We start from the raw sequence: 26,490 nt of genomic DNA, 5'->3' as shown, positions 1-26,490 counted from the left end.
TGACAGTTTAATCTCTACAGAATTCTTTCTGTGAACATTAATTATGGAGAGACAAAGGATTATAGTTTCCTATATGAAGAAAATCCTTGTACTATCTTCCTGGAGGGGAAAAAGGATTAACCAAGACAGTTCAATGTTTAATCTCATATATATTGATTTTCCTTGACTATTTAAATGTTTAAAATCTGCCCTGTGCATGCCCAGTGTATCTCAGTGATGGTATATATTGGCATATCTGGTCTTCTGACCCTTTGGTGCTTCCTGTGTCCTAGGCACAGTGCCTTTATTCCCATTCCTTTCGGGGAATGAAAGCTTCTAGGATTATTTATATTCGGACTGGGCCAAAACTTTCCCCTTTTCTGCTTTCACTTATCTTATAATGACTTCTGACTGTTTCCTAGAAAAATAGAACTTTTAAAAGACATAAATACTTATTGCTGCACAGCATTGTACTGAATAGTAAAATTTGCAAGCAAGATCCTTGGGTACATTTTATCTGTATTCCAAACTGATCCTGGTAAGACCTTTTCCTACTCCTTTTCCCTATGTACCTCCAGAGCCATTCCTTCCTTACAAGTGGCATGTACAGCAGATGAACATGGGGAATTTTTCTAACTTGACCCTCTTGTAGGTGATGGTGATTATTGAACTCCAGAGATCCTTCCAAAAATGAACACTATTTCTATACTCAGGTCTGCTCTAATGAAAATTCCATAGATAGCACAAGTTAAATAATAGAAATACGTAATTGAAACTTCTGAAATTAGGGGAGCCTGCATGGCTGGATTTCAGATGTCTGTTGGTGCCTGTTAAACGCTGACTTCCTCATATGGAAAGCAGAGACAGATAGGAAACTCTTCTGTCTCTTCATATGAGGATACTGGTCTCATTCATTAGATTCATATCCTCATGACTTAATCACCTTCACAGATTCTAACATCTTATTATTTGGCATTAGGCTTCCATTACATGGCTGGGTGGATGAGCAGAGTTGAATATTTGAGAGGGAAAGTTGGGAGAGGGTGGAGACACACATATTCTGTTCACAGCAATCAATATGTTATTGTAACTTGCCATGATATAAATATCTATCCACTGGAAAGCCTCTAAGCCTCAGTTTTCCTTTACAGTATTTCATTTTTGAAACTATATTACAGGGTTTAAACAATAGCATATACCCAGCAACTATTCCAATAAGCACCATGTTCTTGTCCACTTATTCTGCTTATTCTGATAATAACATTTCTACCTGTAACTGTAAACTCAGTGTAAGCCTTGTCTGTGTGTGTGTGTGTGTGTGTGTGTGTGTGTGTGTGTGTGTGTGTGTGTGTGTGTGTGTGTGTGTGTGTGTGTGTGTGTGTGTGTGTGTGTGTGTGTGTGTGTGTGTGTGTGTGTGTGTGTGTGGTCCTGAGGCTTGAACCCAGGCCGAGGGCACTTTCCCTGAGCTTCTTTGCCTAAAGCTAGTGCTCTATCACTTGAGACATAGCTTCACTTCTGGCTTTTTTGGTGGTTAGTTGGTGATAAGAATCTCATGGTTTTCCTGGGCTAGCTTTGAACCATGATGCTCAGATTTCATTCTCCTGAGTGGCTAAGATTACAGGATTGAACCACCAGCATCTGGCATCCCTTGGTTCTTATGTCTTAACATTGTGTTGTCTTTATATATAAGTACCAAGGATACTTACTTGTAAATTTGTTGTTATAATGTTAACATTTAGGGGTAAAACCTACTCCTAAATATGAAGTTAAATATGAACTCTCTTTGGCTTCCTCTGATAGACCACAGGTTGCTGGTGTTTCTAAGTTAAACAACAACAATAATAATAATAATAAAATTCAATACTTAGCCAAAAACAATTAAGAAAATGATGGATGGGTTTGGAAAGGGTAGGTGAGAATGTTGGAAGGAGTGACATTGATTAAGATACACTGTATTCATAAACGGCTTTGCTGAATGGCAACTCTTTGTACAAGTACTTAAAGAGAATAAAAATGTTTTAAAAAGAAAAACAAATGAATGGAAAATTCCATTTGAAACACAGCAAAACAATGTAGAATGAATTTTTTTACATATTTATGTAAAACTATACCTATAAAATTTTCAGCCTCATTTTTTAAAGTAAAAATAACAGAAAATATGTCCTTCTTGGGATTTTGCAGTCTCATTGTTGAGCTAATTTCCCACTTGAAATAATCAGATAAACTATTTGATGAGGAGAGCTCAAATTTGGTTTAATATATGTTTGGGTCCTCAAAATAAATTGAGCTGCAGGAGAAGAAAATAATTGTATAATCTCATCAACATCTATTCTTTTCTTTCCCTTCCTCTTCCCACTTAATCTAACAAGAAAATTCTGGCTCTCTGGACTTACCCCCTATCTGTTCCAGAGCCACCTCTAGATCTTGGCAAATGTTTCATTCCCTAAGGGGCACATTGGCCCATTTGATTGATGGTTTAATATCTTCACCCAAAGAGCCAACTAGTGATGGTTGTTTCTTTAATTTCCAGACCTGTTCAGTGGTAATACAGGTCCTTACCAATCTTCTGACCCAGACCCTGGATGCCAACAAAATTAAGTACTTGCTATGAGCCATAGATACCTGCAAGCTATGAACCTATTGATGATTAATAGCAAATTGTAATGCCCTAGCAACATGCTCATGGTTGTCTGCATCATATTCATTTGTACATGGAGGTAGGATGCTGAGATAGCTAAATAATTAAATCACATAATGCAATTAAACTTACTCTATTAGAGTGCTCTTTTCCTCTCATTCTTCTTGCTGACAGTATGCATATCAGGCTTCACCTCAATGCAATTAAGCTGATTAGGTAATACTAAACTGCTCAGCTCAAGTATGTAGCAGACTTTTTCATCTTGTTGTTGCTTTTTGTTTTAATGTGCTGTAAGTCAAATGCCAAATTCTTGAGGTACAACTTCAGGTCTTCAAATGTGCATGAAACTCTGTAGTGAACACATTACAGCAAAGGCAAATAGCCTTCATTCTTCAAGAACATCTGAATCCCCACAAATGGTCATCCAGTTTGAGCTCTTAGAGCACATATTTCCTTGTAAGGAAATTACAGATGAAAATGTCCTGGAACACAGCTGAATAGGCTGGATTCTAACAATTTCTCCTTCACAAACAAACAAACAAAAAACCTCTACTTGAGTATTTCATCATTCAGCATTCACTCATCTCTTAATTAATCTTTAATGATACTTTAAGAATAATTCCTTTTGCAGATCATACCTTATCCTAGTTCACTTATGTGTGTCTACTTGAATATATTACCCTCTTTATTTCTCTTGAAGGATACATAAGGGTTATGTTTGATTAGATGTCTTTCCTAAAATCAGATAGTGGTGAGGAAAATAGGCTGTATGAATATACCTCTAACCCCAAAGCTTGTATTTTTCCCCTTGTACCAAGCTGCCTGTTGGTAAAAGATGTTGTGATGACCAAATACCAATACTAATTGGTATAAATCTGCTTCTCACAAGTCTAGCATCTTCTCTAAGGAAGATGAAAAAATTAAGCCCCTTTTGCTGTACAAGTTCCATATCCCAATCAGATAACCATCAAATCAAATCTGAACACAACTTCCATTACTAGACACTAGTTCCATGTGGTATATGTCAATCATACCACATCCCAGCAAGCTCAGCTAAATCTGTGTATTAGGAAAAATATCAGCAGAATTAAAGGATTTCATAGGAGTATAAAAACTTCATCCTCATATCACTGTCTCTGGTGATTTACAGAAGCGTTACTTTGTTGTACAGGGAAGATCATCTCATTAAGAAATGTGAGACCAATCCTGGAGCTTTTATTGCTTTTCTGTTGGAATTGTCCATGTAAAATATTGATTTTCTTGTTAAAAAATGAAAATCCTTCTCTATGAAAACTTCTTTTGCCCAGACCAAACTCTGGACAAAATATGTTTGCATTTAGAATATGCAAATTATTTCTGGATCACTGTAAACCAGAGTTCCTTTTTAAAATGTAATGAATGAATCAATTAATGAATGGAGTACAAGATAATGGAAAGCAAAGTCTAATGGGTATTATTTAAGTTTCATGCTACAGCAATGGAATTCATACATGAGTGATGTTTTACTTATAATTTATATGCCTGCATTGTCCTTAAAACTCTATAAAATGTAACATTTAAATAATAAAAAATGCATTAATAAATCTGAAGTAAATGAAATAGTTGATACACATGTTATAATATTTAATGTTATTAGCGGTCAAAAATGTATATTAAGCAATTAGTTGTGTTTTTTTAATTAATGGATTTTGAACCTCATAGTTATTGCTTATGTCATGGCTGCTTTACTACACAAGACATGTTCCAGCCTGCCTTTTGTTCTGGTTAGTTTAAAGATAAGGTTTCGTGGGCATTTTTTGTCCAGGATAACTTCAAAACATTATCCTCTAGATCTCAGCCTCTTGAGTAGCTACCATTACAAATTTTAAGCCACCAATGACTATCTTAATATTCCTTATACACTTTAATCGACACATATTCCAAAAAAAGATTATGTTAGAACAAGTGAGGAAGAGGAAAATTAGGAAATTTGTACCATGCTAGTGCATTTGTGAATTTGCATAGTCCGTTTGAAAGTAAGTTGAGTGGCTTTCTCTTATCTCAGTACAGTTTACTATAAAGACAATGGTCACGAAGTTTCATCCTATTGCATTTATTTATTTATTTGCTCTTTTGAAATTTTACTCAACAAACTTGTGTTGAGTCTCGGAGCCCTTTAGCCACTGGGGATGTAAATAATGAATAAGACTCTCACATCCCTTGCTTTCTTGAACCTACACTCTAGAACAAGGTGCATTGATACACATAAATAATTAAATTGTAGCCCAGAATATTATGAAAGAGTTACAAAGCAGAGTCTACCAAGGCAGGCAGTTTTGAAGTTCAAGTGTTTATATAAGATGTATCACCTAAATTGAACTGAAAAGATGGGCATGACTATAAGGAAAGGGAGGGCAATTAATATGATGGGCGGAAGGGAAAGCTTGTGTGCAGGTTGCAAGTGAGGAATGCTCAGAAACCTAAAATATGGACAGTCCCTGTCATTTCTGATTATGTCATTAGATCTGGAGCTAAGATAATTATTAGGCATGAAGGTCTTAGTGGGGAAATGATTATGAAAAGCCTTGTTAGTTGTAGTAGGGAAAGTAGGAAAGTAGGGATGGTACAGGGATTGTATTGAAAGAATGGAAGCATTTGGAAAAAGCAGAATTCTGTTTCTCCTTCCTCCTCCTCATCCTCCTCCTCGTCCTCCTCATCCTCCTTCTCTTCCTCCTCCTTCATTCAGCTTCTTATTTTCCTCCTCTTTTTTCCTTTTTCCTTCATTGTTTCCTTCCTCCTCCTCCTCCTCCTCCATCTGCTTCTCTTCCTCCTCCTCTTCTTCTCTTCTTTTGGGCTGGCCCTGGAGATTGAATTCAGGGTTTAGGTGCTGTCCCTGAACTTTTTGTGCTCAAGGCTAGTGATCTATCTCTTGAGGCACAGCTCCATATATTTTTTGTTGTTGTTGTTGTTTTGTTTTTTGGTTTGTCTTGGTTTTGGTTTTATGGAGATTTTTATTGTTTGTTTTTGTTTTTTGATAGTTAATTAGAGATAAGAGTTTTGTGGACTTTCCTGCCTAGGATGGCTTCAAACATTGATCCTCAGACCTTAGCCCTCTGAGTAGCTAGGATTACAAAGTGTGAGCTCCCAGCACCGGTGCCGGCAGCAAGACATGCTTGACATTGATTTTGGAAAGCTTAGGCTTCCTTGCAGTGCGCAAAATGGATTGGAGGAAAGCAAGCAAGAAAAATGAGAGAAGGCATTCAGGACCAGCTTCCGTAATAATTGCGGTGTGGTAAAAGGACAGATGTGGTAAAAAATGAAGAGTTGATGCTGAACTTGAGAGACACCGAGAAGAAAGAATCATTAGGGCTTCGTGATGAGTCAAATGTAAAGATGAGATGGGGGAAATAGATGATAAACCCCTTCTGCCTTGGCAAACTTTAGTGCATGCTATAGCCATTCATTAATTTAGCAACATAGGCCTGAAGACTCAGCAAGATCGTCACTCAAATGACCTTCAGAGAAAATGTGATGTACAGATTTGAAGTTCCAAAGACAGAACGCGACTGATGTTCTGTAATTAAGGTTTAGAAGGGTGGTGGAGTATTATTATGTCAATATAAAACAAGAATTTTGATATAACAGTAAATAGTCAAGAATAAGCTGGGTCAATGTTGACAGACACCATCATATTATAGTTCAAAATTAACTTTATGAGAAGATAGTAACAACATGATAATATGAGAATCTGTAACAAATACATGGGCCCCACAAACTACATGAAGGAAAATAGTAAATAGGTATACAGAGATCCATAGAGCTATTAAGATTTTTATGTCTTTGTAGCTATATGTATGGAAGGGTATAACGTATAATGATTTGGAGGGTGGGTAGAGTTTAATTTGTTTTTTGTTTTATTTGTACTTGGGTTTGAACTGAGTGACTCATGGTTGGTAGACTGGCACTTGACCACTGAGCCATGCCTTCACAGTTTTACACCAGTTATTCTTAAACTATGGTTTACTTCCTGACCAAACAGCTATTACTTCATCTGCTTTAGGCTTCTGTAGTTGATAGGATTACAGGTATGTCTTACCTCAGCCAGCTTCCCTCTGATTAGACACAATCTCATAGGTTTTTCTTTCAGGACTGGTCTGGGAACAGGATTCTCTATATGTCATCTCATGTAGCTTGAAATGACAGGCTGTGCCACTGTGTCCATCTATGGAATGATGAGGGAGTCTCACTCTGCTGGTTTCAAATTACAGTCCTCTTGTTCTCAGTATTACAAGTAGCTAGAATGACAGGTGTGATGCACTCAGCTTTGGTTCTTTTTTTTGGGGGTCTGGTCGTGGAGCCTGAACTCTGGGCCTGGACACTGTCCCTCAGTTCTTCAGCTCAAGGCTAGCGCTCTACCACTTGAGCCACAGCGCCACTTCCAGCTTTTTCCTTTTTGCTTATGGGGTGCTGAGGAATCCAATCCAGGGCCTCATGCATGCAAGGCAAGCACTCTACCACTGAGCCACCTTCCCAGCCCTGGTTCATTTTTTAGTCTCCTTATGTAACCCAAGAAGGCATAGTATGGTCAAAACTTTTGAGGCCTATGATTACAGTAAGCATCACCCACCCAACACTGTAGTGTTTTTTCAAAATACATAATTGTACTTTTTGTGTTTCAAGTTAGTGCCTCATATGAGGTCATAATTGTCAATAGAATATGTATTATAAAATGATAAAGAGTATCCATTTAGATACATTTAGATTCACTTGATTTTACTAAACTGCAAATGGCAAGGTTTATCCTAAAAGGGATCTTATAGTATTTTTCTCTTGTAAATTTCTTGAGTTTTAGTTGTTGTAAATGTAATATCAAATATCATACCAAAAACAAAAGTAGCATTTGTTGTGGGGACATTACTATTGGAGAAGTTAGGGAGAGCTTTACACCTGGGTCTCCACCTTAAAAATCTACGACAAGTCCCATAAACTTTGAGGGCCTCTGAGCTACAGATGTTACCATAGGTGCCACCCACTCTTTACCTCCTGCTAAGTTTGGGCCTAATCGTTATCATAGCTCCATGCTTAATCAAACTGTTCACTCTGTGACCACATCCCATATGATAAGTTCTAGTAAGCCTGATTCTGGTCACTCCAGGCTGTATTTAAGTTTTCAGGTATGTGAAAAAGGTCAGAATCTGAGTTTTGAAGATTCACTGTCTGCTCCTTATACTTTAGCATTCTTCTGTTTCTCTTTTTTTTTTCATATAAATATTAAAAGTCCTTGCTATATTAGTGTGCACAAAACAGAAAGCTCTTCCTGAAAGGTAATTTTGCCAGAACAAAACATGCGAGAATGAAGTTTGATTGTTTGGTTTTCTGTTATTCAGCTTTGCATTAAAACAAAACAACTATTTTTCCATAACTATGAATGGCCTAACTCTTGAAAACTGTCAGTTACAAATGAAAAGCAACAACATTTTGAAAGCAAAACCTTTCCAAAATCCCAGTGTTTTCATATGAACATGACTATGAGGCAGTGGTATAAGTTAAATATAAGCGTATCCATTTATGTGGGAAAATTAAACTATTTATAAATTCAGTCATCTATACTTGACAAAATATCACACATTTTTACATTAGAAATAATAATACTTACAAATCGTTTAATGTAACTTTTCCATATTTTTCCTAAGGAGACATTTATTTACTTTATCACTGATTCATAGGTTTTACAACTTCCAAATACCATTAATATTCCTTTCATTTTTCTATACTTATTTGTCTCTATTTCTACTGAAGTCCTTGTGCAAAATTACTATCTTAGTCATGATCCCTGGAGCTGAGAAAAATCATCTAATCTTAGTAGGCATGTATAGATGCCAGTTCAAAATATGCATCATTCAAAATATTAAGGTAAATTGTGATAATTTGGGAAATGATGGATATGCTTTTGTAAAGCTCTACTGAAATTTGAAGTTCTTTGTTTCAGGAACAAATAATAGTGCTTCCTACTTTCTCTGAATGCTGTAAACATTGCTTATCACCTTTCATTCTGCAGAGTTTAAAACCTGTTCAATGAAATAATAGCTTAGGCTGACAATATATAAGATCAGCACAGGTGAAGGGAACTATGCAAATTCAGTGGTATAAAACATTTCCATTTTTATTAGAGGTTGGGAACAAGGCAGCAGAGTTTCTGAGTTTAAAACTAAAAATTAAAAAAATGTTTTATTGGGGCCAAGGGAGTCTGTTGCATAAATTGCATTAAATATTGGGTATGAGAAGTTCTGGCTTCTGTTCTGCATTAAATGGGTGCAGTGCATCCCCTATCTAATTAAGCAACCATATGGAGACAAGTCACATTTACATAAACAACAGCAGAGAATCCAGAGCTAGTGTGTTGTCTTGTAGATTATGTATCTTGGTTTCCCTGGTGTGGTTTCTCAAGGCTGACTTGTATATTTTCATGTACTAAAATGTTCACAAACCATACATAGAAGTAAAGAACCATCTCTAAGGTGCCTTACTTCATTTTAGTATTGCAGGGAAAATGGTCTGTGATATTGTGAAATCTCTTATGTTTAAATACTACTTGGTCAGGACAACCAATAGTTTTTGAACCCAGTCTATAGGAAATCTACTGTGCTCCATCACTCTACTTGCTATACATTTTTTTCTTTTTTTGTTTGCCAGGCTTAGGGCTTGAACTCTGGGACCAGGAGTTGTCCCTGAGCCTCTTTGTGCTCGATTTTAGCTCTCTACCATTTGAATCACAGCACCACTTCCAGATTTTTTTGTGTAGTTTTATATTAGAGATAGAGTCTCTCAGACTTTTCTTCCCAGGCTGGCTTTGAAACACGATCCTCAGATCTCAGCCTCCTGCTTAGGTAGATTTATAGTGTGAGCCACCGGTACTTGGCACTCATCATCATTCGGCTTTTTAAGTCATCCATGCCTCTTGGTGTGTTTTGTGACCGATCACTACAGGCTTACTGGATAAATGCTTCCCAGTGTGTTTTCAGAGTTTTGGGGTCTAAAACAATTCTATAATACATGTGCATAGAAAATAGTAGCAAAATGTTATGGCCAACAGATCATACCATTAGGGCTCTGAATCATAACATTGACATTTTAGTATTATTGTAATAAGTTTGGGAATTCAAATCATAGGTATTCTTCTTTTTTGTGCTGTTATCTATAGCAAAGGTGATAATGTTACCATGCACTTTTTCTGTGACATTTAGTCATTTGCTATCTTTTCTTCCATATATTATCTCCTTTTACCATCACAAAATACTGGTAGATTTTAGTCTTTTTATACATGAGAAAAATACAACCTCGAAGCTAAGTGACTCATACAAGGTAAACCCAGACCTGCTTAGGTGGTTTGATCTAAGATTCTCATTCTTCATTAGAGAGTGTTTGCCTATAATACTACATTTTAAAACAAATGCCAGTGTAGTGGTAGTACAAGTATATCATCAGATGTGGCAGCATGTTCCCTTTACTCTAGCTCCTCGGTTGGTGGAGACAAGAGGAATTATTTTGAGGTCAACTTGGGCAGAGGGTCAATGAGACTTCAGTATCAAAGACAAGCTGAACTTTGTAGCACAGATCTTGAATCACTCAGGAGATGGAGCTAACAGGATTAGGAGCTGGGCAACAAAATGAGATTCCATTTCAAGAAACAGTAATAGCAAAAAGAATACTGGAATTGTTAAGTGAGAGGTCTTAAGTTCAAGCCCAGGAATGTAAAAACAAATACAAACAAACAAAGAAAAGAAAATCACATTTTGGGAATAAAAATATGAAATATATATATTTGGAAGTCATGCTCTTTCTGTAAAGAGATGTAACAATCATTTCTTTTTTTTTTTCTTTTTTTTTCTTTTTTTTTTTTGTCGGTCGAGGGGACTGAACTCTGGGCCTGGGCGCTGTCCCTCAGCTCTTCAGCTGTAGACTAGCGTTCTACCACTTGAGCCTCAGCTCCACTTCCGGCTTTCTCTGCTTATGTGGTGCTGAGGAATCGAACCCAGGGCCTCATGCATGCAAGGCAAGCACTCTACCACTGAGCCACCTTCCCAGCCCCTAACAATCATTTCTTAAACTCACTTAGTATCATGGTTGATAGTCCAGTGTTTTATAAATCCCAGTTTGGGACTACCCTGGCTCACAATGTACCTATCCCATTACTAAATTAACAAATCAAATAGTCAAATACTAGTAGTAATGTGGATGAACTAGTAAAATGTGAGTTCCTTTTTTTTCTAGCTGAAACTGTCTTTTGTTTTATGTCTATGGTTTAGTTGGGACCATTGGTTGCTAAATATTCCTGCTTACAAGGAAAACTTTGTTTCCAAAAGATACATTGATTTTTTTTCTTCAGATTGGTCCTGGAGCTTGAATTTAAGGGCTGGATGCTACACCTCAGCTTCTGTGTGCAAAGTTGGCTCTCTATCACAAGCCACAGATCCACTTCCAGTTTTTTGCTGGTTAATTAGAGAGTTCCATGGACTTTTTCACCCAGTCTGGCTTTGAACTGTGATCTTCAGATCTCAGGATCCTGAGTAGATAAGAGTACAGGGATGAGCCAGTTGACTGCAGCTTCTTTTCATTATTTTATTCTCAAAGGAAAATTATTTTTGACGTTTTTTTCTGTGCTGTGCTAGACAAGGGCTGTGGCACTGAATTACAACCTCACCCTCTGAATTATTTATTTCTAATGCTGAAAAGTATGCCTCTTAAACTGAATGTAGTGGGAGGAGTACACTGATCTCCCAAAAGTTTTTGTTTTTTCAAGACCTTCTCTGGGCTGTGTTTTTGGCAGTCATTCCCAACCATCACTTACAGTCTTAACTGTCAGGAAAACTGAATGGAAATGGTGAGATGCCACACAGAAAATGTGTTCTTTTGTATCATCCCCTCTTGGTTATATAAGCTGCCAAATGGCAGTGTCAGACTTCCAAGGTTTCAATCATCAGAAACTGCAATGGCATTGTGAGCTGGTTGAGCCAGATTCTTGTGTTTCACTTCTGAGTTCCCATTTACAACTGTATGGCCTTGGACAGAGGAAAGAATCTAAACATTTACCCAAAATGCAAAATGGGATATTTGGATACATGTATGACCCATGTGGTCAAAGGACTGTCATGAAGTATAATTGATTTATTGCATGTGGAAGGCTTATTACCATATATGTAATTTACTTAGTAAATGGCAGCTCTTTTTTTTTCCTTCCTGCAAACATAGTTGCAAAATTTCCTAGCTTTTGTTAACTGTTAATGGCATAGGGATTTTTTTTTACTTTTTATAATTTTTTGTTCTTTTAAATACGTTTTTTATTGTAAAAATACTGTACAGAGTGGCTACAGTTACATGAGCAAGGTAATGAGTACATTTCCTATCAAACATTGTTACCTCCTCCTTTGCTTTTCCCCTACCACCTCTTCCCTCCCACCTCTACAACTACACTCTACCCTATCCCCTCCACCCTTAATTGTAAAGTTTTTCAACATAGTGTCTTGTATCTCATTGTTACAGTGGGTCAACCAGTATCCCTATTTAAGCATCTTGTTTTTTTCTTTTTTTGCACATGAAAGCTCGGTCTTATTTATTTATTTGAAAGAAGGTATGACTGTCAATAGGAATGTTACCTGACACAACAAAAATCTTACCATTGCTAGCTATAAGTAAGGAGGTAATCTTCACATTTTTTCTTGTGTTCAGGTCTTAGTTTTAAAATTTTTATTATCTTTAAGTTATTGTGCAAAGGAGTTGCAATTTAACAGAGCAGTTTATGACTGTAGTGCATCTTGATCAATCTCACTCCTTTTAACATGTTCACAGAAGCTTGGGGAACAGGACAAGTATACGCTTCTACCAAACTGTTCTTTGTCCAGTGAGCAATAAAACAGTTAGGGTAAGACAACTGCCCTTATGCACAGCACAGCTTTGCAGCAGAGTGGCTGTCTTGACCTGCCTTTGAGAGTGGAGCAATTGAGCCCACACAGCACAATCCTGGGGCTTCAAAAACCTGCTTAAAGGAAGTGAGCTTAAAGGAACCTTTCCTGGGCTTTCTCATAGGCATAAAGAACCCTTTTCTCACCAGACGTTCTAGCCCTTCTATGCCCATTTGTCTATTTCTTTGCAGGCTCCTTGATTCCATTCCCCAAAGGCAGAGTAGAACTAGGCTGTTTTTCATCACTCCCAAAACGTGCATGGGGAAATATATGACAAATCAGCCACAAATTTCCTTTGCTAGTAGAGTAAGGGGAACCTCATTGTTGGCCCATTGTCTCTTTGTAAGCATCCCACAGCACCATTACACCTCTGAAGCTGCTAGTGAAAGCTCAAGAAGCAAGAGAAAGGGAACTAAACCAGCTCCATACAGAACACAACACAAGATATAGAGAACCAAGACACCTGGGTTGCAAATAACAGGCACTAGGGTTGCAGCTAAGATGTTATCGTCTAAAAATACTTCCTTTTTTTGTTGTTCCAGTCTTAGGGTTCTAACTCAGAGCCTAAGCAACATCCCTGAGCTTTTTTTTTTTTTTTTTCCAAAAGCTAGTACTCTATCACTTGAGCCGAAGCTCCACTTCTGGCAATTTGGTAGTTTATATGAGATAAGAGCCTCATGAACTTTCCTGCCCAGGCTGGCTTGGAACCATGCTCCTCTCAGATGTCAGCCTCTTGATTAGCTAAAATTACCGGCATAAATCACCAATGCCTGGTGACTTTGCTCAATATACTTCTCTGTTTAAATGCATTGGAGAATTGAAAAACTGAAAGATGAGAGAACAGAAGGAATGAAAAACAAAGAAGGAAAAGGAGCCCGTAAGATGTTTCTTGTCCACTTGGGGTCGCATCATCTGCTTATTGCTGTTCCCTGTCTGAATGTGACCTTTGAGTACATCTTCAGTGTTCCTTCACGATTTTCCCCATAAGGGAAAAAAAGGAAAGTATAAAGCAATCATGTTAACTACATTTTCATATGAAAGTAAGAATGTTTGCCGAAGCTGTTTATGACTCACTGGTATAGCAATGCCACTTTACCACGTCAGCCTTCCAGAATGTCAGCTGAGTCCTGTGATTTTTTTTTTCCTGCCTCTGCCAGAATAGTGATGTGAAAGAAGATACTTCGCTGGCATTTGTCACCTGCATTTACCACACCAGATCTTTTCTCTGATATGTTGAATGGTAACCACTTTGTACAATTACTTAAAAATAATTTTAAAAATCTAATTTAAAGAACTCTCTAAAGTATGAACTGGTTGGTGGGAAATGTATTGAGATTGCAGGTAAATTTACCTTTTACCAGAAGAAGCATTCATGCAGACTTCCACAAAACTATTTGTAAGTGACCTCCCAAACATGCCCTTCCCAAGTATATCTGTCAGCTTCTAAAATAGTTCCCCTTTCCTCTTGCTCTGTTTCCTTCTTTCCCATTTTCTTTGAAGATGTCCTAAGAATTGGGTTCTAAGGAATTGGGCTCCAAACTCTGAGGGGTGAGAGGCAAAAGTGTCCTGGTCCTATGGGGATAGAAGGGCTTCCCCCCCACCCCCACCCCCGCCTGCAGAGGCAGCCTGTGGGAGCATCCAGTCTTCTGTCTATGAGATGGAAAGCTGCCAGGGCAGCGTTAAGCTCTCCCAGGACCAGAACCTGATACCATGCGGAGATGGCCATGGGAAGAACATAAGAGGATGGCAGCATCACACATCACTACCAACACTTCACTTCACAAAGCCAAAGCAAGGGGAAGTAACACATAATCTATTTCCACTTCCTTCATTTGTTGAAATGATGAAGATACATGCTCATACATGCACAAATGTGTACCTGCAAATTCACCTTCCCAGTGCCACCCCAATAAACCATTTGGTTGCATGGTTTCCCACATTTGTGGCAGCTAGACTATGCCTATAAACCCAGCATAAACACACTGGATAGTTCAAAAATACACTGGGACATGATCAATTATACAAGTCTCTAGGTATTCACACACAATGAAACCAAACGAGGGTAGTCATAGAAAAGGAACACAAAAACCCAATGCTTATGGGCATCTGACCTATAAAATCATATTTATCAAAATGAATTCCAGGAAGTGAAAGCAAGGGTTTTTTTTTTATTTTGTTGCTGTTTTTGTTTTCTTTTCCTTTTGTCTTGCTTGATTGTTTATCTGTCTTTGGGTAGGTAAGCAATGAACAAAGGAATAGTGGGACAAAGGGTGAATAAATGCTTCAATGGTGTTTGCTAGACACTGTGTTGAAAAAGAACTATACAATTTGTGGGTGGGAATGGGAGGGAAAAACTAAGAGAGAGCAAGGGAAAGAGTGACATTGTTCAAACATAACTGTAACCCCTCTGTACATCACCTTTTTAATAACAATTAATAAAATGTTGTATTCTACCTTTATGTCTCTCTCACGAACATTTCGATTGATTTTTTAGATTAATGTATATGGCACAAAATAATGGGTTTGTAACTTTCTTTAATCATATTAATTAATTTTACTCTTTCCTGTTCCACATTTTTACACTGGTCTTCTTCATCTTACCAAATAATGCCCTTTCTGCTTTCATGTCATGTCTATTTTTTTTATTATATAGAAGGTGCCTTTTTGAGTCTGGCTTATTTTTCTTACCATGATAATGTCCATCTATTCATTTTCATGTAAAAGATAAGACTTCATTCTCTATTTAAAAAAATATTATCTTTAATTAGTTGTACAAAGGAATTGCCACTCAATAAGGCAGTTTATGAAGACAAGGAGTATTGATCAATGCCACCCCTTTTAGCATTCTTTTTTTTTTAATTGTATTTTATTTTATTTGAGAACATACTGTACAGAGGGGCTACAATTACATGGGCAGGATAATGCATGCATTTCTTACCAAGCATTGCAGCCTCCTCCTTTGTTTACCCTTCACTTCCCTTCCCTGCCTTTTAGCATTCTTACCCACCACTCCACACTCACTCCTTCATTCACTTTTCTTAGTTTTTAAGTTACGTAGACTTTTGCCATTTGACAAGGATGTCCATTCTCTCCAATATGTACTGGAATTTCTAGCAAGAACATTAAGGTAAGAATAAAAGAAAAATGGGCATCCAAATAGGGAAGGACAAAATAAAAGTATCCCTTTTTACATTGACATGTTTTCTATCCTGTTGCTGAATAATATTCCACTGTGTATTTGTATTGTATTTTCTCTATCCATTCATCTGTTAATGGACGCTTAAGCTGATTCCATAATTGTCTATTGTGTGATCAATTCTTTATTTTTATTGGCATACATTAGTTGTACAGTAGGGGAAATTTCAACTTTACAATGAGATCAGTTCTTAAGGGAGACCCTTGGACAGTCTTCTTATATTCAGACTGCTCAGCTCCATTCACTTGGTCTGTGTGTCTCCTGCCTGCTGCACTGGTCTTTTTATCTAAAGGACATTTATAAAATGACAGGAAGAAAATTTAATTGCCTTTAGATCTCCCTAGGTTTTGCAAGCAAGACAGTTAAAACTACATTTATTGCATAATCACTTTCCTTTATTTATTTATTTTTAGTATTTTATAATAGGTAAGGGTCTCAATATTGACTTAGCACTTGTAGCCTCTTCTGCAGCCTCTCCCACTTCATAGTTACCTTAGACATGTTCACACATTTTACCACTTCAGTAAAAAATGCATGAGTTGAAATGTGTCTCTGCCTGCTCCCTCAGGCCACACTGACTCAGGTTTGGGAATTCTGTGCATTTCCGATATCCAGTGACCCTTTTAGACAACAATGAATTGCTTTGGACAGAGCTCAAGCCTCTGGTGGAAGAGTGAGCATTTGATGTGCATATAAAATCTTTTAATACCTTTGTCATTTCCTCTAATGCATGGATTTACAAAAGCCTTCATTGAAGATGGAGTTTGATATGAGCATCAGTAAAATAAATTAATATAGGACATATTTTGTAAAGTCCATTCTGAATATGATTTAATACATTAGATGTACACACAAATATACCACACACACACACACACACACACACACACACACACACACACACACACACCTCACAGAGTCTATCCTGAAAATATTTTCACACATTTTATTTTCTAAATGATTGTGATTTCATGAAAGAAATGGTCTTTTTTTTACAAAACTTACTTTGTGTTAAGTTGGTACTTCTTAAATATTTAATTGATATTTGGAATTGCTTACATATGAGTTAACTTTTCCATTACAAATACATTGCAAAGTATATAGTGCCTTAAACACTTTGTTATATTGGGTGTGGTTTTTCTTAAATTTATGTACTTGACAGAGGAAAAATTGTTTAAGATAATCAAGGTACTGTTATATTTAATACATTGCAGTGACAAATCTTGCTTGTATGTTGCCGGTGGGAAGGAGTCATTTTTATAACTTATTGTCTTTTATTTTCTTCCTTGCACATAGTACTTGCTATAGTCTGCTCCTCCTCTCTACCATTTTTTCTTTGTTAAAATTTGAGAATTCCTCTTAAAGGTTTTTAAAACAGAGCATTACTTCTACTATAAGTTAGAATTTTGTTTATCTTTAATGTTGCTTGATGACTTGGGTTGTTGACTTGAGCTTGAATAGTAATAAGGAGTTGTGCTCAAAATGATGGCTTTTAGACAGCCATGTAAAGCCAGGCCTCGCCTTCCCCCAGTTTCTACCCCAGGCTACCTGCTGGGAGTAGAATCTGATGGGTGGTTTACTAATTTGCTTTCCTTAGCTTTGTGCTAAAGCTCTGTATCCTCACAGTAAGTCTTTGCTTTCTTTAATTTTTCAGGGGACTAGCCTTTTGAATTCACAAGGTCCTTCCCTTCCTGGGCATTTTCAGTACACGCAGCATTCATACCTCTTTGCCCTTCATATTGTGCTAATTTCCTGGGACCTGAGTGTTTGCTAAATATAGGGCAGAGGCAGAGAAGTAAAGTCTTTGTGCTGGCTTTCCTCATTTTGAAATGGTTCCTCAGTTTCCTGAGATTAGAGAAGAATTCTGTCAGCTTCTTCCCTTTGAGCAGGTGTTAGTACTGCTACAAACTGCCTTCTCAGAGCTGATTTTAGCCTTGGTAGTATGATTTATAACAGACCATGAAAAAGTGCAGGGACCAGTGCATGGGCTGAGGCAAGTGGAATGAACTCTCCTTCCTTTTGAACATGATGAGTTATCAAAAGTAAAATGCTGGTCTCAAGTTTTCTAGGTGAAAAACAAACAACAAACATGATTTGCAACTTTGGGGACAATCTGTGACTGAGTGGCTTCGACTATCATTCTCACACATCTGTCAGAAAACCACATCTGTTCTCTCCGTGAACTCAGCCCCACAGATACTAGGATTCAAACAGAAGTCTGAGGGAGTGTCATACTCATTACTTTCATTTGTCCCACAAGCCGAAGGCATGTCCACCTGGAGGTACCATATTATGCTAGTTCAGCTTCTAGAAGATAATTTCTCTTTGCAGATTTAACAATCATTTCATTAGCATAACAAGCAGTTTTCCAGCTCAGATTCTCAGAGCTAATGGGGGTTTAGCAATGTGTTCTGATTTGTGAATCTTCTATGTGGGCTCTAATCTCATGCCCTCGTTCATTTCGCAGGAACTGACAATGGTGAAGTTCTTCCTGAGTCCATCCCGTCAGCTCCAGGGACCCTGCCTCATTTCATAGAAGAGCCAGATGACGCCTATATCATCAAGAGCAACCCTATCGCACTCCGGTGCAAAGCAAGGCCAGCCATGCAGATCTTCTTCAAGTGCAATGGTGAATGGGTCCATCAGAATGAGCACGTTTCTGAGGAGAGTCTGGATGAGAGTTCAGGTAAGAGGCAGGGCAACAAATGCCATGATCACAGCTCTCTGACTCTCTCTTTATGTGTCTGGGAAAGGTAGGCATGTGCCTACTATTACTTTATTTGAATGAAGTTATATGTACCTTGTCCCAGACATACAAGATACAGACTTGTCTTTAAATGACCCTGTAGTTCTATTGGGAGCTTACTCCAACACAGTACATAGACATCTTTCATGCTCTCTCTAATTTTAAGCACTTCAAATTATATGGAAGTTAATATTCTCAGTGGAATTAAAGCCAGACAGTTACTGTTTTCTTTTTCTGAATTCTGAATATTTTGAGACAAATATTAAATCTTTCATGAAAGACCATTTTCAGTAGGAAAATTCCAGTTGCTTTAATCTTTCCTCCTAGATAGTATTCTTGTATACTTTCTTCTCCCTAGTTGATGGTTTATTGAGTACTTTGAAAGATTTTTTGATTACTGCACAGTGACAGGTCCCAAATTATATATCACCGGATTCTAGAAGGATCTCTAATATGAAAACATTTCAGGATCATTTTAATTAACTTAGCTAATTTTTCTGGTAAGAAGTGATAGTGCAATTCATAGCCATTCTAGCTACAGTTTATTGAGTTCTTGTGATACATGGAGCCTTGTTTCAGCTCTTGCCAGTCTTTCCCACAGTCCACTGGGGTAGATGAGAGTATTATCACCTTTTTACAGATAAGGAAATAAAGACATAAAGAGATTATTTATACTAGTTCTCAGAGCAAAGTCTTTCCACTCAAAATACTTCAATATTTATAACTTTTAACATGTTTTTATTCAATGGAAACAGTATATGCTTTGGATTTTTTTATTTCCCTAAATCAGAATCAATCTTGTCTAGATTATTGATTCTACTTAGCTTGGATTTGGTCAACTCACTAGTTATTATACTTGAAAAAGTCAGAAAACCTTAGAAAGTTACAAGTGAGCTCAATGTATTATATATGAATGGATGGGAGGCCTCTCAAAGCAATCAAAGATAGATAAGGTACAGCTCATATTTATGAGCTTTATAATTAGGGAGGGACCAAGAAAACATTCCAACAAGAATAGTAAACATGAGGAAAAAAGAATAGTAAACATGAAATTATAATATCTGAAGAGAGGTATATGGTGCTGTAGAGGATTAATGGAAAGGGTCACATCTCACTAGAACTGTTTGGACAGATGTTGCAGAAGTGCTAGCATTTGAAATATATTGCTAGACATTGCTGATTATGAAACACAAATGCACATAACTGATACTGCTTTGTGAACTTCAGTTAATGAAAGAAAGTGACATGTCTAGGATAACCTGAGCAGAATTGTTCAATAGCTATGTACATATGACCATATAAGATTATGCTAAGTGAAATGACGTCCAAGACATGAACACAAGAAGTTTTTCTTTATTGCAGTTGTTTTTAATGTACTATGTGATTTCTTTTTTCTTTTGTGTTTTTCCCCCTTTGGTTTATCCTCTGTTGTCACTGTATATCATTTTGGTACCCTGGGTATTATGTATACATTTATCTGAATCAGGGAAGGGAAAAGGAACAACAAAATGGTGGCATAAAGGACAAAGCTGGAAGCAATGCAATAGCAATATCCACAAGACGATATGTTGGAAATGATCTGTACAACTTGGGAGAGGGATTGGGGAGGAAGTAGAAGAAAAATGAGGGAGGGGGTGACAAGTTCAACAAGAAGTGTAATCACTACCTTATGTAACTGCATCCCCTTTGTACATCACCTTGACAATAAAATTAAAATAATTTTTTAAAAAAGGGTTATATATGTTCACCAGGAAGTTTGGTTTGCTACAATTATAAAGAGAATATAGAAAATTATCAGTTGAGATATAGACATTTTAGTTGGCTGAATGGCATGCAGGACTTCATATTTCATCATTGGGTTTTCTTTACCTAATTCTATGGATGTTTGAGTGGTAGAGGTGATAGACTGTATTAGTATATAGAAATATAATACCTACAGCTGTGTTTCAAAAGATTAATCTGGCAAAAAGGTTTTAAGAGGTATGAAGAAGAAAGAATGAGGTTGTCAGATAACTCAAGTGAGAAAAAGGAAAATCTGGATGCAATAATGACCTCAGAAATAGCAACTAGATGTCAGGTATGAGAATTTGCAAATATGCCTATAGGACTATTTAATAACATAGGACTTTATAGCTCACTAAATAACTGAAGAAGATAGAACTGAGTTTTTAAAAGCCTCTTCATATTAATACAATTAACAATGTTAACAAGGAAAATAGAGCCAGGCGTCAGTGGCTCACACCTGTAATCCTAGCTACCGAGGACTCTGAGATCTGAGGATCATGGTTCAAAGCCAGGCCAGGCAGGAAAGTACTGAGACTCATCTCCAATTAACCACTAGAAAAACTGGAAGTGGTGTGGTGGCTAAAGTAGTAGAGCGCTCGCCTTGAGCTGAAGAGCACAGGGATAGTGCCCAGGCCCAGAGTTCAAGTCCCAAGACCAACCAAAAAAAAAAGGAAAATAATCAAGAATGTTTCTGAGGATGCTGAAATTGAAGTATGTATGAGATCTAATGAGGAAATATAAACCTGTAACTTAACATAATTCAGAGATTAAGAGTTTATTTGTTAATCATCAATTAACAATGAATGTATGGAGGGGGAGGAGTTCTCAAGACAACAGAGATCATAAGAAAGAGAAAAATGTACAGTCATGTGTCTTCAGGAGCCAGTAAAAGAAGGATCTACAGCAAACAAATTAGTGTCTAGATTGTGCTGGATTCCACAGGAAAGGAGTAATCAATGCAAAATTATCTTCAGGTAGTGCTCAATCTCTGCCTAAAAATTAACAGAGAAAAGGATAAAAAGTTTATCATTACACACACACACACACACACACACACACACACACACACACACACACACACACACACACACACACACACACACACACACACACACACACACACACACACACACACAGGACTTTTCTTCATCATACAGTTGTGGACTAATTTGAGATTTTAGTAGAAATGTAAAACCTCCAGAAGTAGAGAAATACCTAAAGGTCTACCCCTTCTTTTCAGGTTAGAAAGATGGTAGTATAAGAAAAAGAGAATGGAAGAGCAGATGGGAAGGGGAAACAATGAGGAGGCAACAATGCTTGATAAGAAATGTACTCGTTATCTTGCCCATGTGATTGTAACTCCTCTGTACTGTATTCTCACAAAAAAAAAAGAAAGAAAAAGAGAATGGAGAGGTTAGAGGCATGGCTCAGTTGGTAGCTCACCAACAGCCAGTAAGTGAAAATGTCAGGTACTGAAATTGAGTCTCAGGCCTAAAATTTTAAAAAAAAATTACAAAAGAGAAGGAAAAAAGTCAAACCTGTCTTAAAGGTGCATTTCAACCCAGAGGCTGCTTTAAACAAATAAATGAATACTGGAATTTAACTGAACTGGATGAGATTTTAGTGGTAATCTAGCATCTCTGTTGTATACATTAAAAATTCAGAAATATAGAAGAACAAGTAGGACAGCTGTTTCTAGAACTACATCCTATGGTGTCTATTACCTAAAGAACTGCTTCAGATCTATTCATCAAGTCTTTCCCCTTGTATATCCATAAATTTTCCTTTCCCATCAGAAATTCCACAAGTTCTGGAGCTGGCATGGGATGAAGTCCCTACATGGTTTACATTCATAATTTTCACCATGAATTCATTGATCATTTTGGATTTGTAATTCCTGACTATTTCAGCCATCTCTATAACAATCAATCCCTTATTCTATGTCATGTCTCTTATAATCTTAGACAAAATTTGTAACACTCAAACATATAGAGACATTCCCAGAATTGTGGTTACAGTTTCCTCCTGGAACAAGGATTTAACCATAATCAGGGAAAGGCGGAAAAATCAGATCAAATTTTGGTGTCAGACAAGTTTCTGATTTTTGTGCTTTCAAGATAGGAATCTAAGAGATTCCTAAATTGATAAACCTAGTTTGGGGACAGATTGAATCAGACAACATCAGAATAATTTGTCATAAAAATTCTGAGATATGGGAAGTGGCGCTGTAGCTCAAGTGGTAGAGCGCTCGCCTTGAGCTGAAGAGCTGAGGGACAGTGCCCAGGCCCAGAGTTCAAGCCCCACGACCGAAAAAAAAAAAAATTCTGAGATATGTTAGCAAAGGTAGCAACATCAATGATATAAACAGGTACCTACAAAATAATGGCAAAACATTAAAGGTTGATGTATCTCACACTAAATCAATCCAACTTCTAGGATTCAAATACCAGTGGCTCAGTGAAGCTGTCTAGCATATTCTCAATGTGTCTGTCCTAGATTTTTGCCTGTTCATTAACTCAAAATAGCAGCATTCCCTTGAGTAAACTGCTCCAAGTACAAGGAAGAACATTGGAAAGTAATCAGCCATTTTTATAATACTGCTAAGAAAAATCTAATAACCATTCTCCTTTAAGGGCCTCTTGATAAGTATTTCAACCAATTCAACAATGTACCTTCTTGTAATTTCTCAAAATTCTGTTTTGTTATTATTTCCCAGTTCTTACTCCACTCGCATTGCTAAGCAACTCCATGTCTTGCAGAGAACATTATTGATTTTTTTCTCTACCTCCAAGTAAAAATCTCTTATTCATTTTCCACATCTTTTTTTTTGAAAGCCCATTGAAAGTTACACCTTTCAATGGAACTGGCCAGAATAAAAGTTCATAAATAAACCAAATCAGAAAAGATTATAGACTAGTTTTTCAAATACTCTTGAAAAAAAGGATTTAAATTTTAAATAGTTATTTCTTTGCAAAGAACTTAATAAGCACAACCATTTCTGCCAAGCCATTTTGAAGTAATCAATAGGAAAGAAATGACTGTCTCTAAACAGTGTTCTTCAAATCGCTGTCTACCACACGTGGCAATTATGTTTCCTAAGCTCTGTACTAATAGTAGAAAAGTGGGAACAGGAGCAAGATGAGTGGAGATATTTTATCCCAAACCAATGCATAAGTGCAATTAACGTTGGAAACAAAATGGCCTCAGGTATTGAAAAATAGATGCATTACCTCCCTTGGGCTCTCCTGTGCCGAGTTGGAGAATACTGCTTGACTACCTTTACAGATTTAATGGCTTTGATTGGATCTGTAAAATAATTCCTGTCATCCCAGTAGGACTAAAGGACATTAGGAAGCCAAGGACGTTGGGACTACATTTGGCCAGAGAAAGCAAGATTGTTCCTTTTTTAAAAAAAAAGTCCTTTCATATGTATCTATGCTTGGATAGGAATTTCTGAAATAATCAGTGATGTTTGACTTACTTTTTACATATGAGCATAGCTTATTCACAAATCTAGTGGTAAATGCATAGGACTTAGGAGGACTTGAAGTAGGCATAGAATCTTTTGTGACTCCAAATTGAAAGCAATAAGTCCTTTCAGTGGTTAAAGGCTGCAAACAGCCTTTAGTCTTTCTGGTAATTTGGCCCCGTCATCTAACAGTTCAAATAAGAAGAAAAAGGATTGTGTGTTTTCATGCAGTTTAGCTCAGAAAACCCTGAGCTAGAGTTCTCTCCTGAAAAAAGTACAATTTATTTGACATGAGTTACTGTGTTTGGTGAGACATGGCTATACCTCTTAGTAATGTACACTTCCCGTTCTCAGCACAAGCCAGGGGATCTTCTTTCATTTGTTCTGCCTCGTTGCATTTGGAAATATGGGAACTCTTCTTCCTTGTGTTTTGCTTCTGTTAACATCTGGAAGCTGAGAATTGAGAGGTAATCCCTGTGCCCCTGTGAATAGTGTGGAGTATTCAATAGCACATAAATTAAGAGCTTTAATACAGCAGGCAGACATGCACATATCACACATAACAATAACCAACACCAAAAACAACAAAGCAAACACATCTTGGCAATCAGCATTATGTCACCTGTGGGAAGGGTGAGTTATTAGTAAGCATAATCGATTCTTTATTGTTCAATAAAAATGAGGATTCCCTTAAAAGGCTCCACGGTTCTTATGCTACCTCAGAGATGAGGTAAAATAATGAGTAAAATAATGTATAACCCAATATATCATGGGAAAAGTCTCAAATTCAGTAAACTAATATTTTTTAAGAATATCGTTTCAGGGACTTCATTGTATGTGATTTCCTTCTTAAACAACTAGAGTCTGTCGCTAGGGAAAGAAGGTTAATGGATTGTTTTGAGAAAAGGGAGAAAAGTAGAAATAAAAATGTATTAAATCTTTAAAGTTTCAATCTCAGAACTTTGCTGTGCTGGTGATGAGGATTTGAATATAGTTTCTTCCAGAAAACCATTAATTTCAGTTGCCTCCAACGATTCATGAATCACCAAGGTGCATATATTTTAGATCACAGAACATAGAAATAACCCATCTCTCAAGTGGTCCATTGACAGCTTGTGGGTTTAAAATTCACTTTTATAGAAACATCCTCACTCTCTACTCTAGATTTCATCTTGTTCATCACTTTACTTCTCAGAGGAGACTGACAAATTCTTAAAAGGTTTTCAGGAAATGTTATGAATTTTCTCCATAACCTGTGGCCGAGTATAGTGAGTGTCTCTGGTGTCTACTTTAACCTTTCCTACAACAGCCACAAAAAGTTTGGAGCCCATTTACTCTCAGTCCATCCTTCCAAGTGATAGAAAGCAACTCTTTACTTTTATTACAGCTACTGATTGTAACCAGAGATTGTTCCAAGCCTTAAATTTGTGAGCAATGGCTTTCAGTGTTTCTTTTTTCTGTTTATATAATATTAAGATACATGTTCATTTATTTAATATCCAACACCAAATGAAACAAAAATGTCTGAAGATTGCCTAGTGGCTAAGCCCATGTTATACAGGGTCATGTTTGAAATATAGCTCTCCCTTTACTATTTGGGGAAGATTTTCACTTAGCTTCCTTTCATTCTCATTCCCTATGTGTAAAAACAGCATTAATAAGTTGTTCTGAGGGATACTTCCCCACACATACCTGGCATGCTTACTCTTGAACCTGGTATATAGGAAGTACCCAATCATTATTGAATATATAGTAGAAACCAGCTTTTTGTTAAAAATCATTTTTGAATAAAACAAGAGCCCAGTTTTCTAGCAAATCTATCACTATACACTTCTACAATTCTGAAAAGATAAAAGAGGATAATGTTATGAGCAGGTAATAGCTGCATCTTTGTGGAATAAAATTTTGTCATTGGCATAGGATTTATTCATGTAGTGTACATTTAGTCTTTATAATATCTACTGAGGATGGTATACATTGTATGCTGATCGCCCTAAGAGGATGATGTACATTGTATGATGATTTCCCTGATCACAGGTGATGGCCTACTAGCTGGAGGTATTTCAGTAGCTACAAGAGTGGAAGCCATTGCATAGGACATAGGGCTGGACCTCATGGTTCCATTCTCTATGCTATGTTATGGCACAGCGTGAGTCATATGTGCAATGCTGACCTCACACTCATCCTACTCTGCCCATTTCTGCCTGAAGTTTCTCTTCTTGCCACCATCAGGCAACACTATTGAGCTAATTTGCTTTCCTCTGCCAGACACCTCTGAGATGATTAACTCTAATCTCTGGTGAGGAAGGAGCTGGAGAGCTTGGGTGTATTCTCTGTTTCTGTACTTAAGTCTGAAGTTGTGGTGCTTCTGAGGAAAATGTGAAGTGGTTATTATCCTGGGAAACCAAAGAGTATTCATTAAGCAGAGTGCACATTCACATTCAAAGAATGACTACTTTTTTGTCAGAATACATTTTAATCTTGTTGCTAGGAGGAAGGCAAAAGACATTTAGCCCTAATTAATCATCTGCCAGTAAAATGAAATATGGTTCTACCTTTTTAATTGTCTATATTTAATTTACTATTTTCAATGGCATGTCAGCCTGAAGACATCAAAGCTCCCTTAAGATATGGAGGTGCAAGGACCAGGACAATTTTCCTTTATATTTAATTTTTCTAATTAGACAATACATAGGAGATTCATGTATTCTTGCCAGAGCCCTAGAGTTTGGTTATAAT

General features: G+C 37.0%; 1 protein-coding gene across 3 annotated transcripts in view; it reads left to right on the top strand.

Moving 5' to 3' along the window:
* The window catches only part of Unc5d (unc-5 netrin receptor D), a 586,279-nt gene that overhangs the window by 327,830 nt on the left and 231,959 nt on the right, over positions 1–26,490 (top strand). For all 3 annotated transcript variants that reach the window (XM_070016201.1, XM_070016202.1, XM_070016200.1), the window contains exon 2: positions 18,219–18,437. In XM_070016201.1, the coding sequence (XP_069872302.1) occupies positions 18,219–18,437 (219 nt within the window). The remainder of the gene's footprint in view (positions 1–18,218; positions 18,438–26,490) is intronic.

Source organism: Dipodomys merriami, unplaced genomic scaffold, assembly GCF_024711535.1.
Source record: "Dipodomys merriami isolate MVZ:Mamm:240054 unplaced genomic scaffold, mDipMer1.0.p SCAF_12, whole genome shotgun sequence".
In the NCBI taxonomy this organism is placed as follows: domain Eukaryota; kingdom Metazoa; phylum Chordata; class Mammalia; order Rodentia; family Heteromyidae; genus Dipodomys; species Dipodomys merriami.
This window is presented reverse-complemented; position numbering and strand designations above follow the sequence as displayed.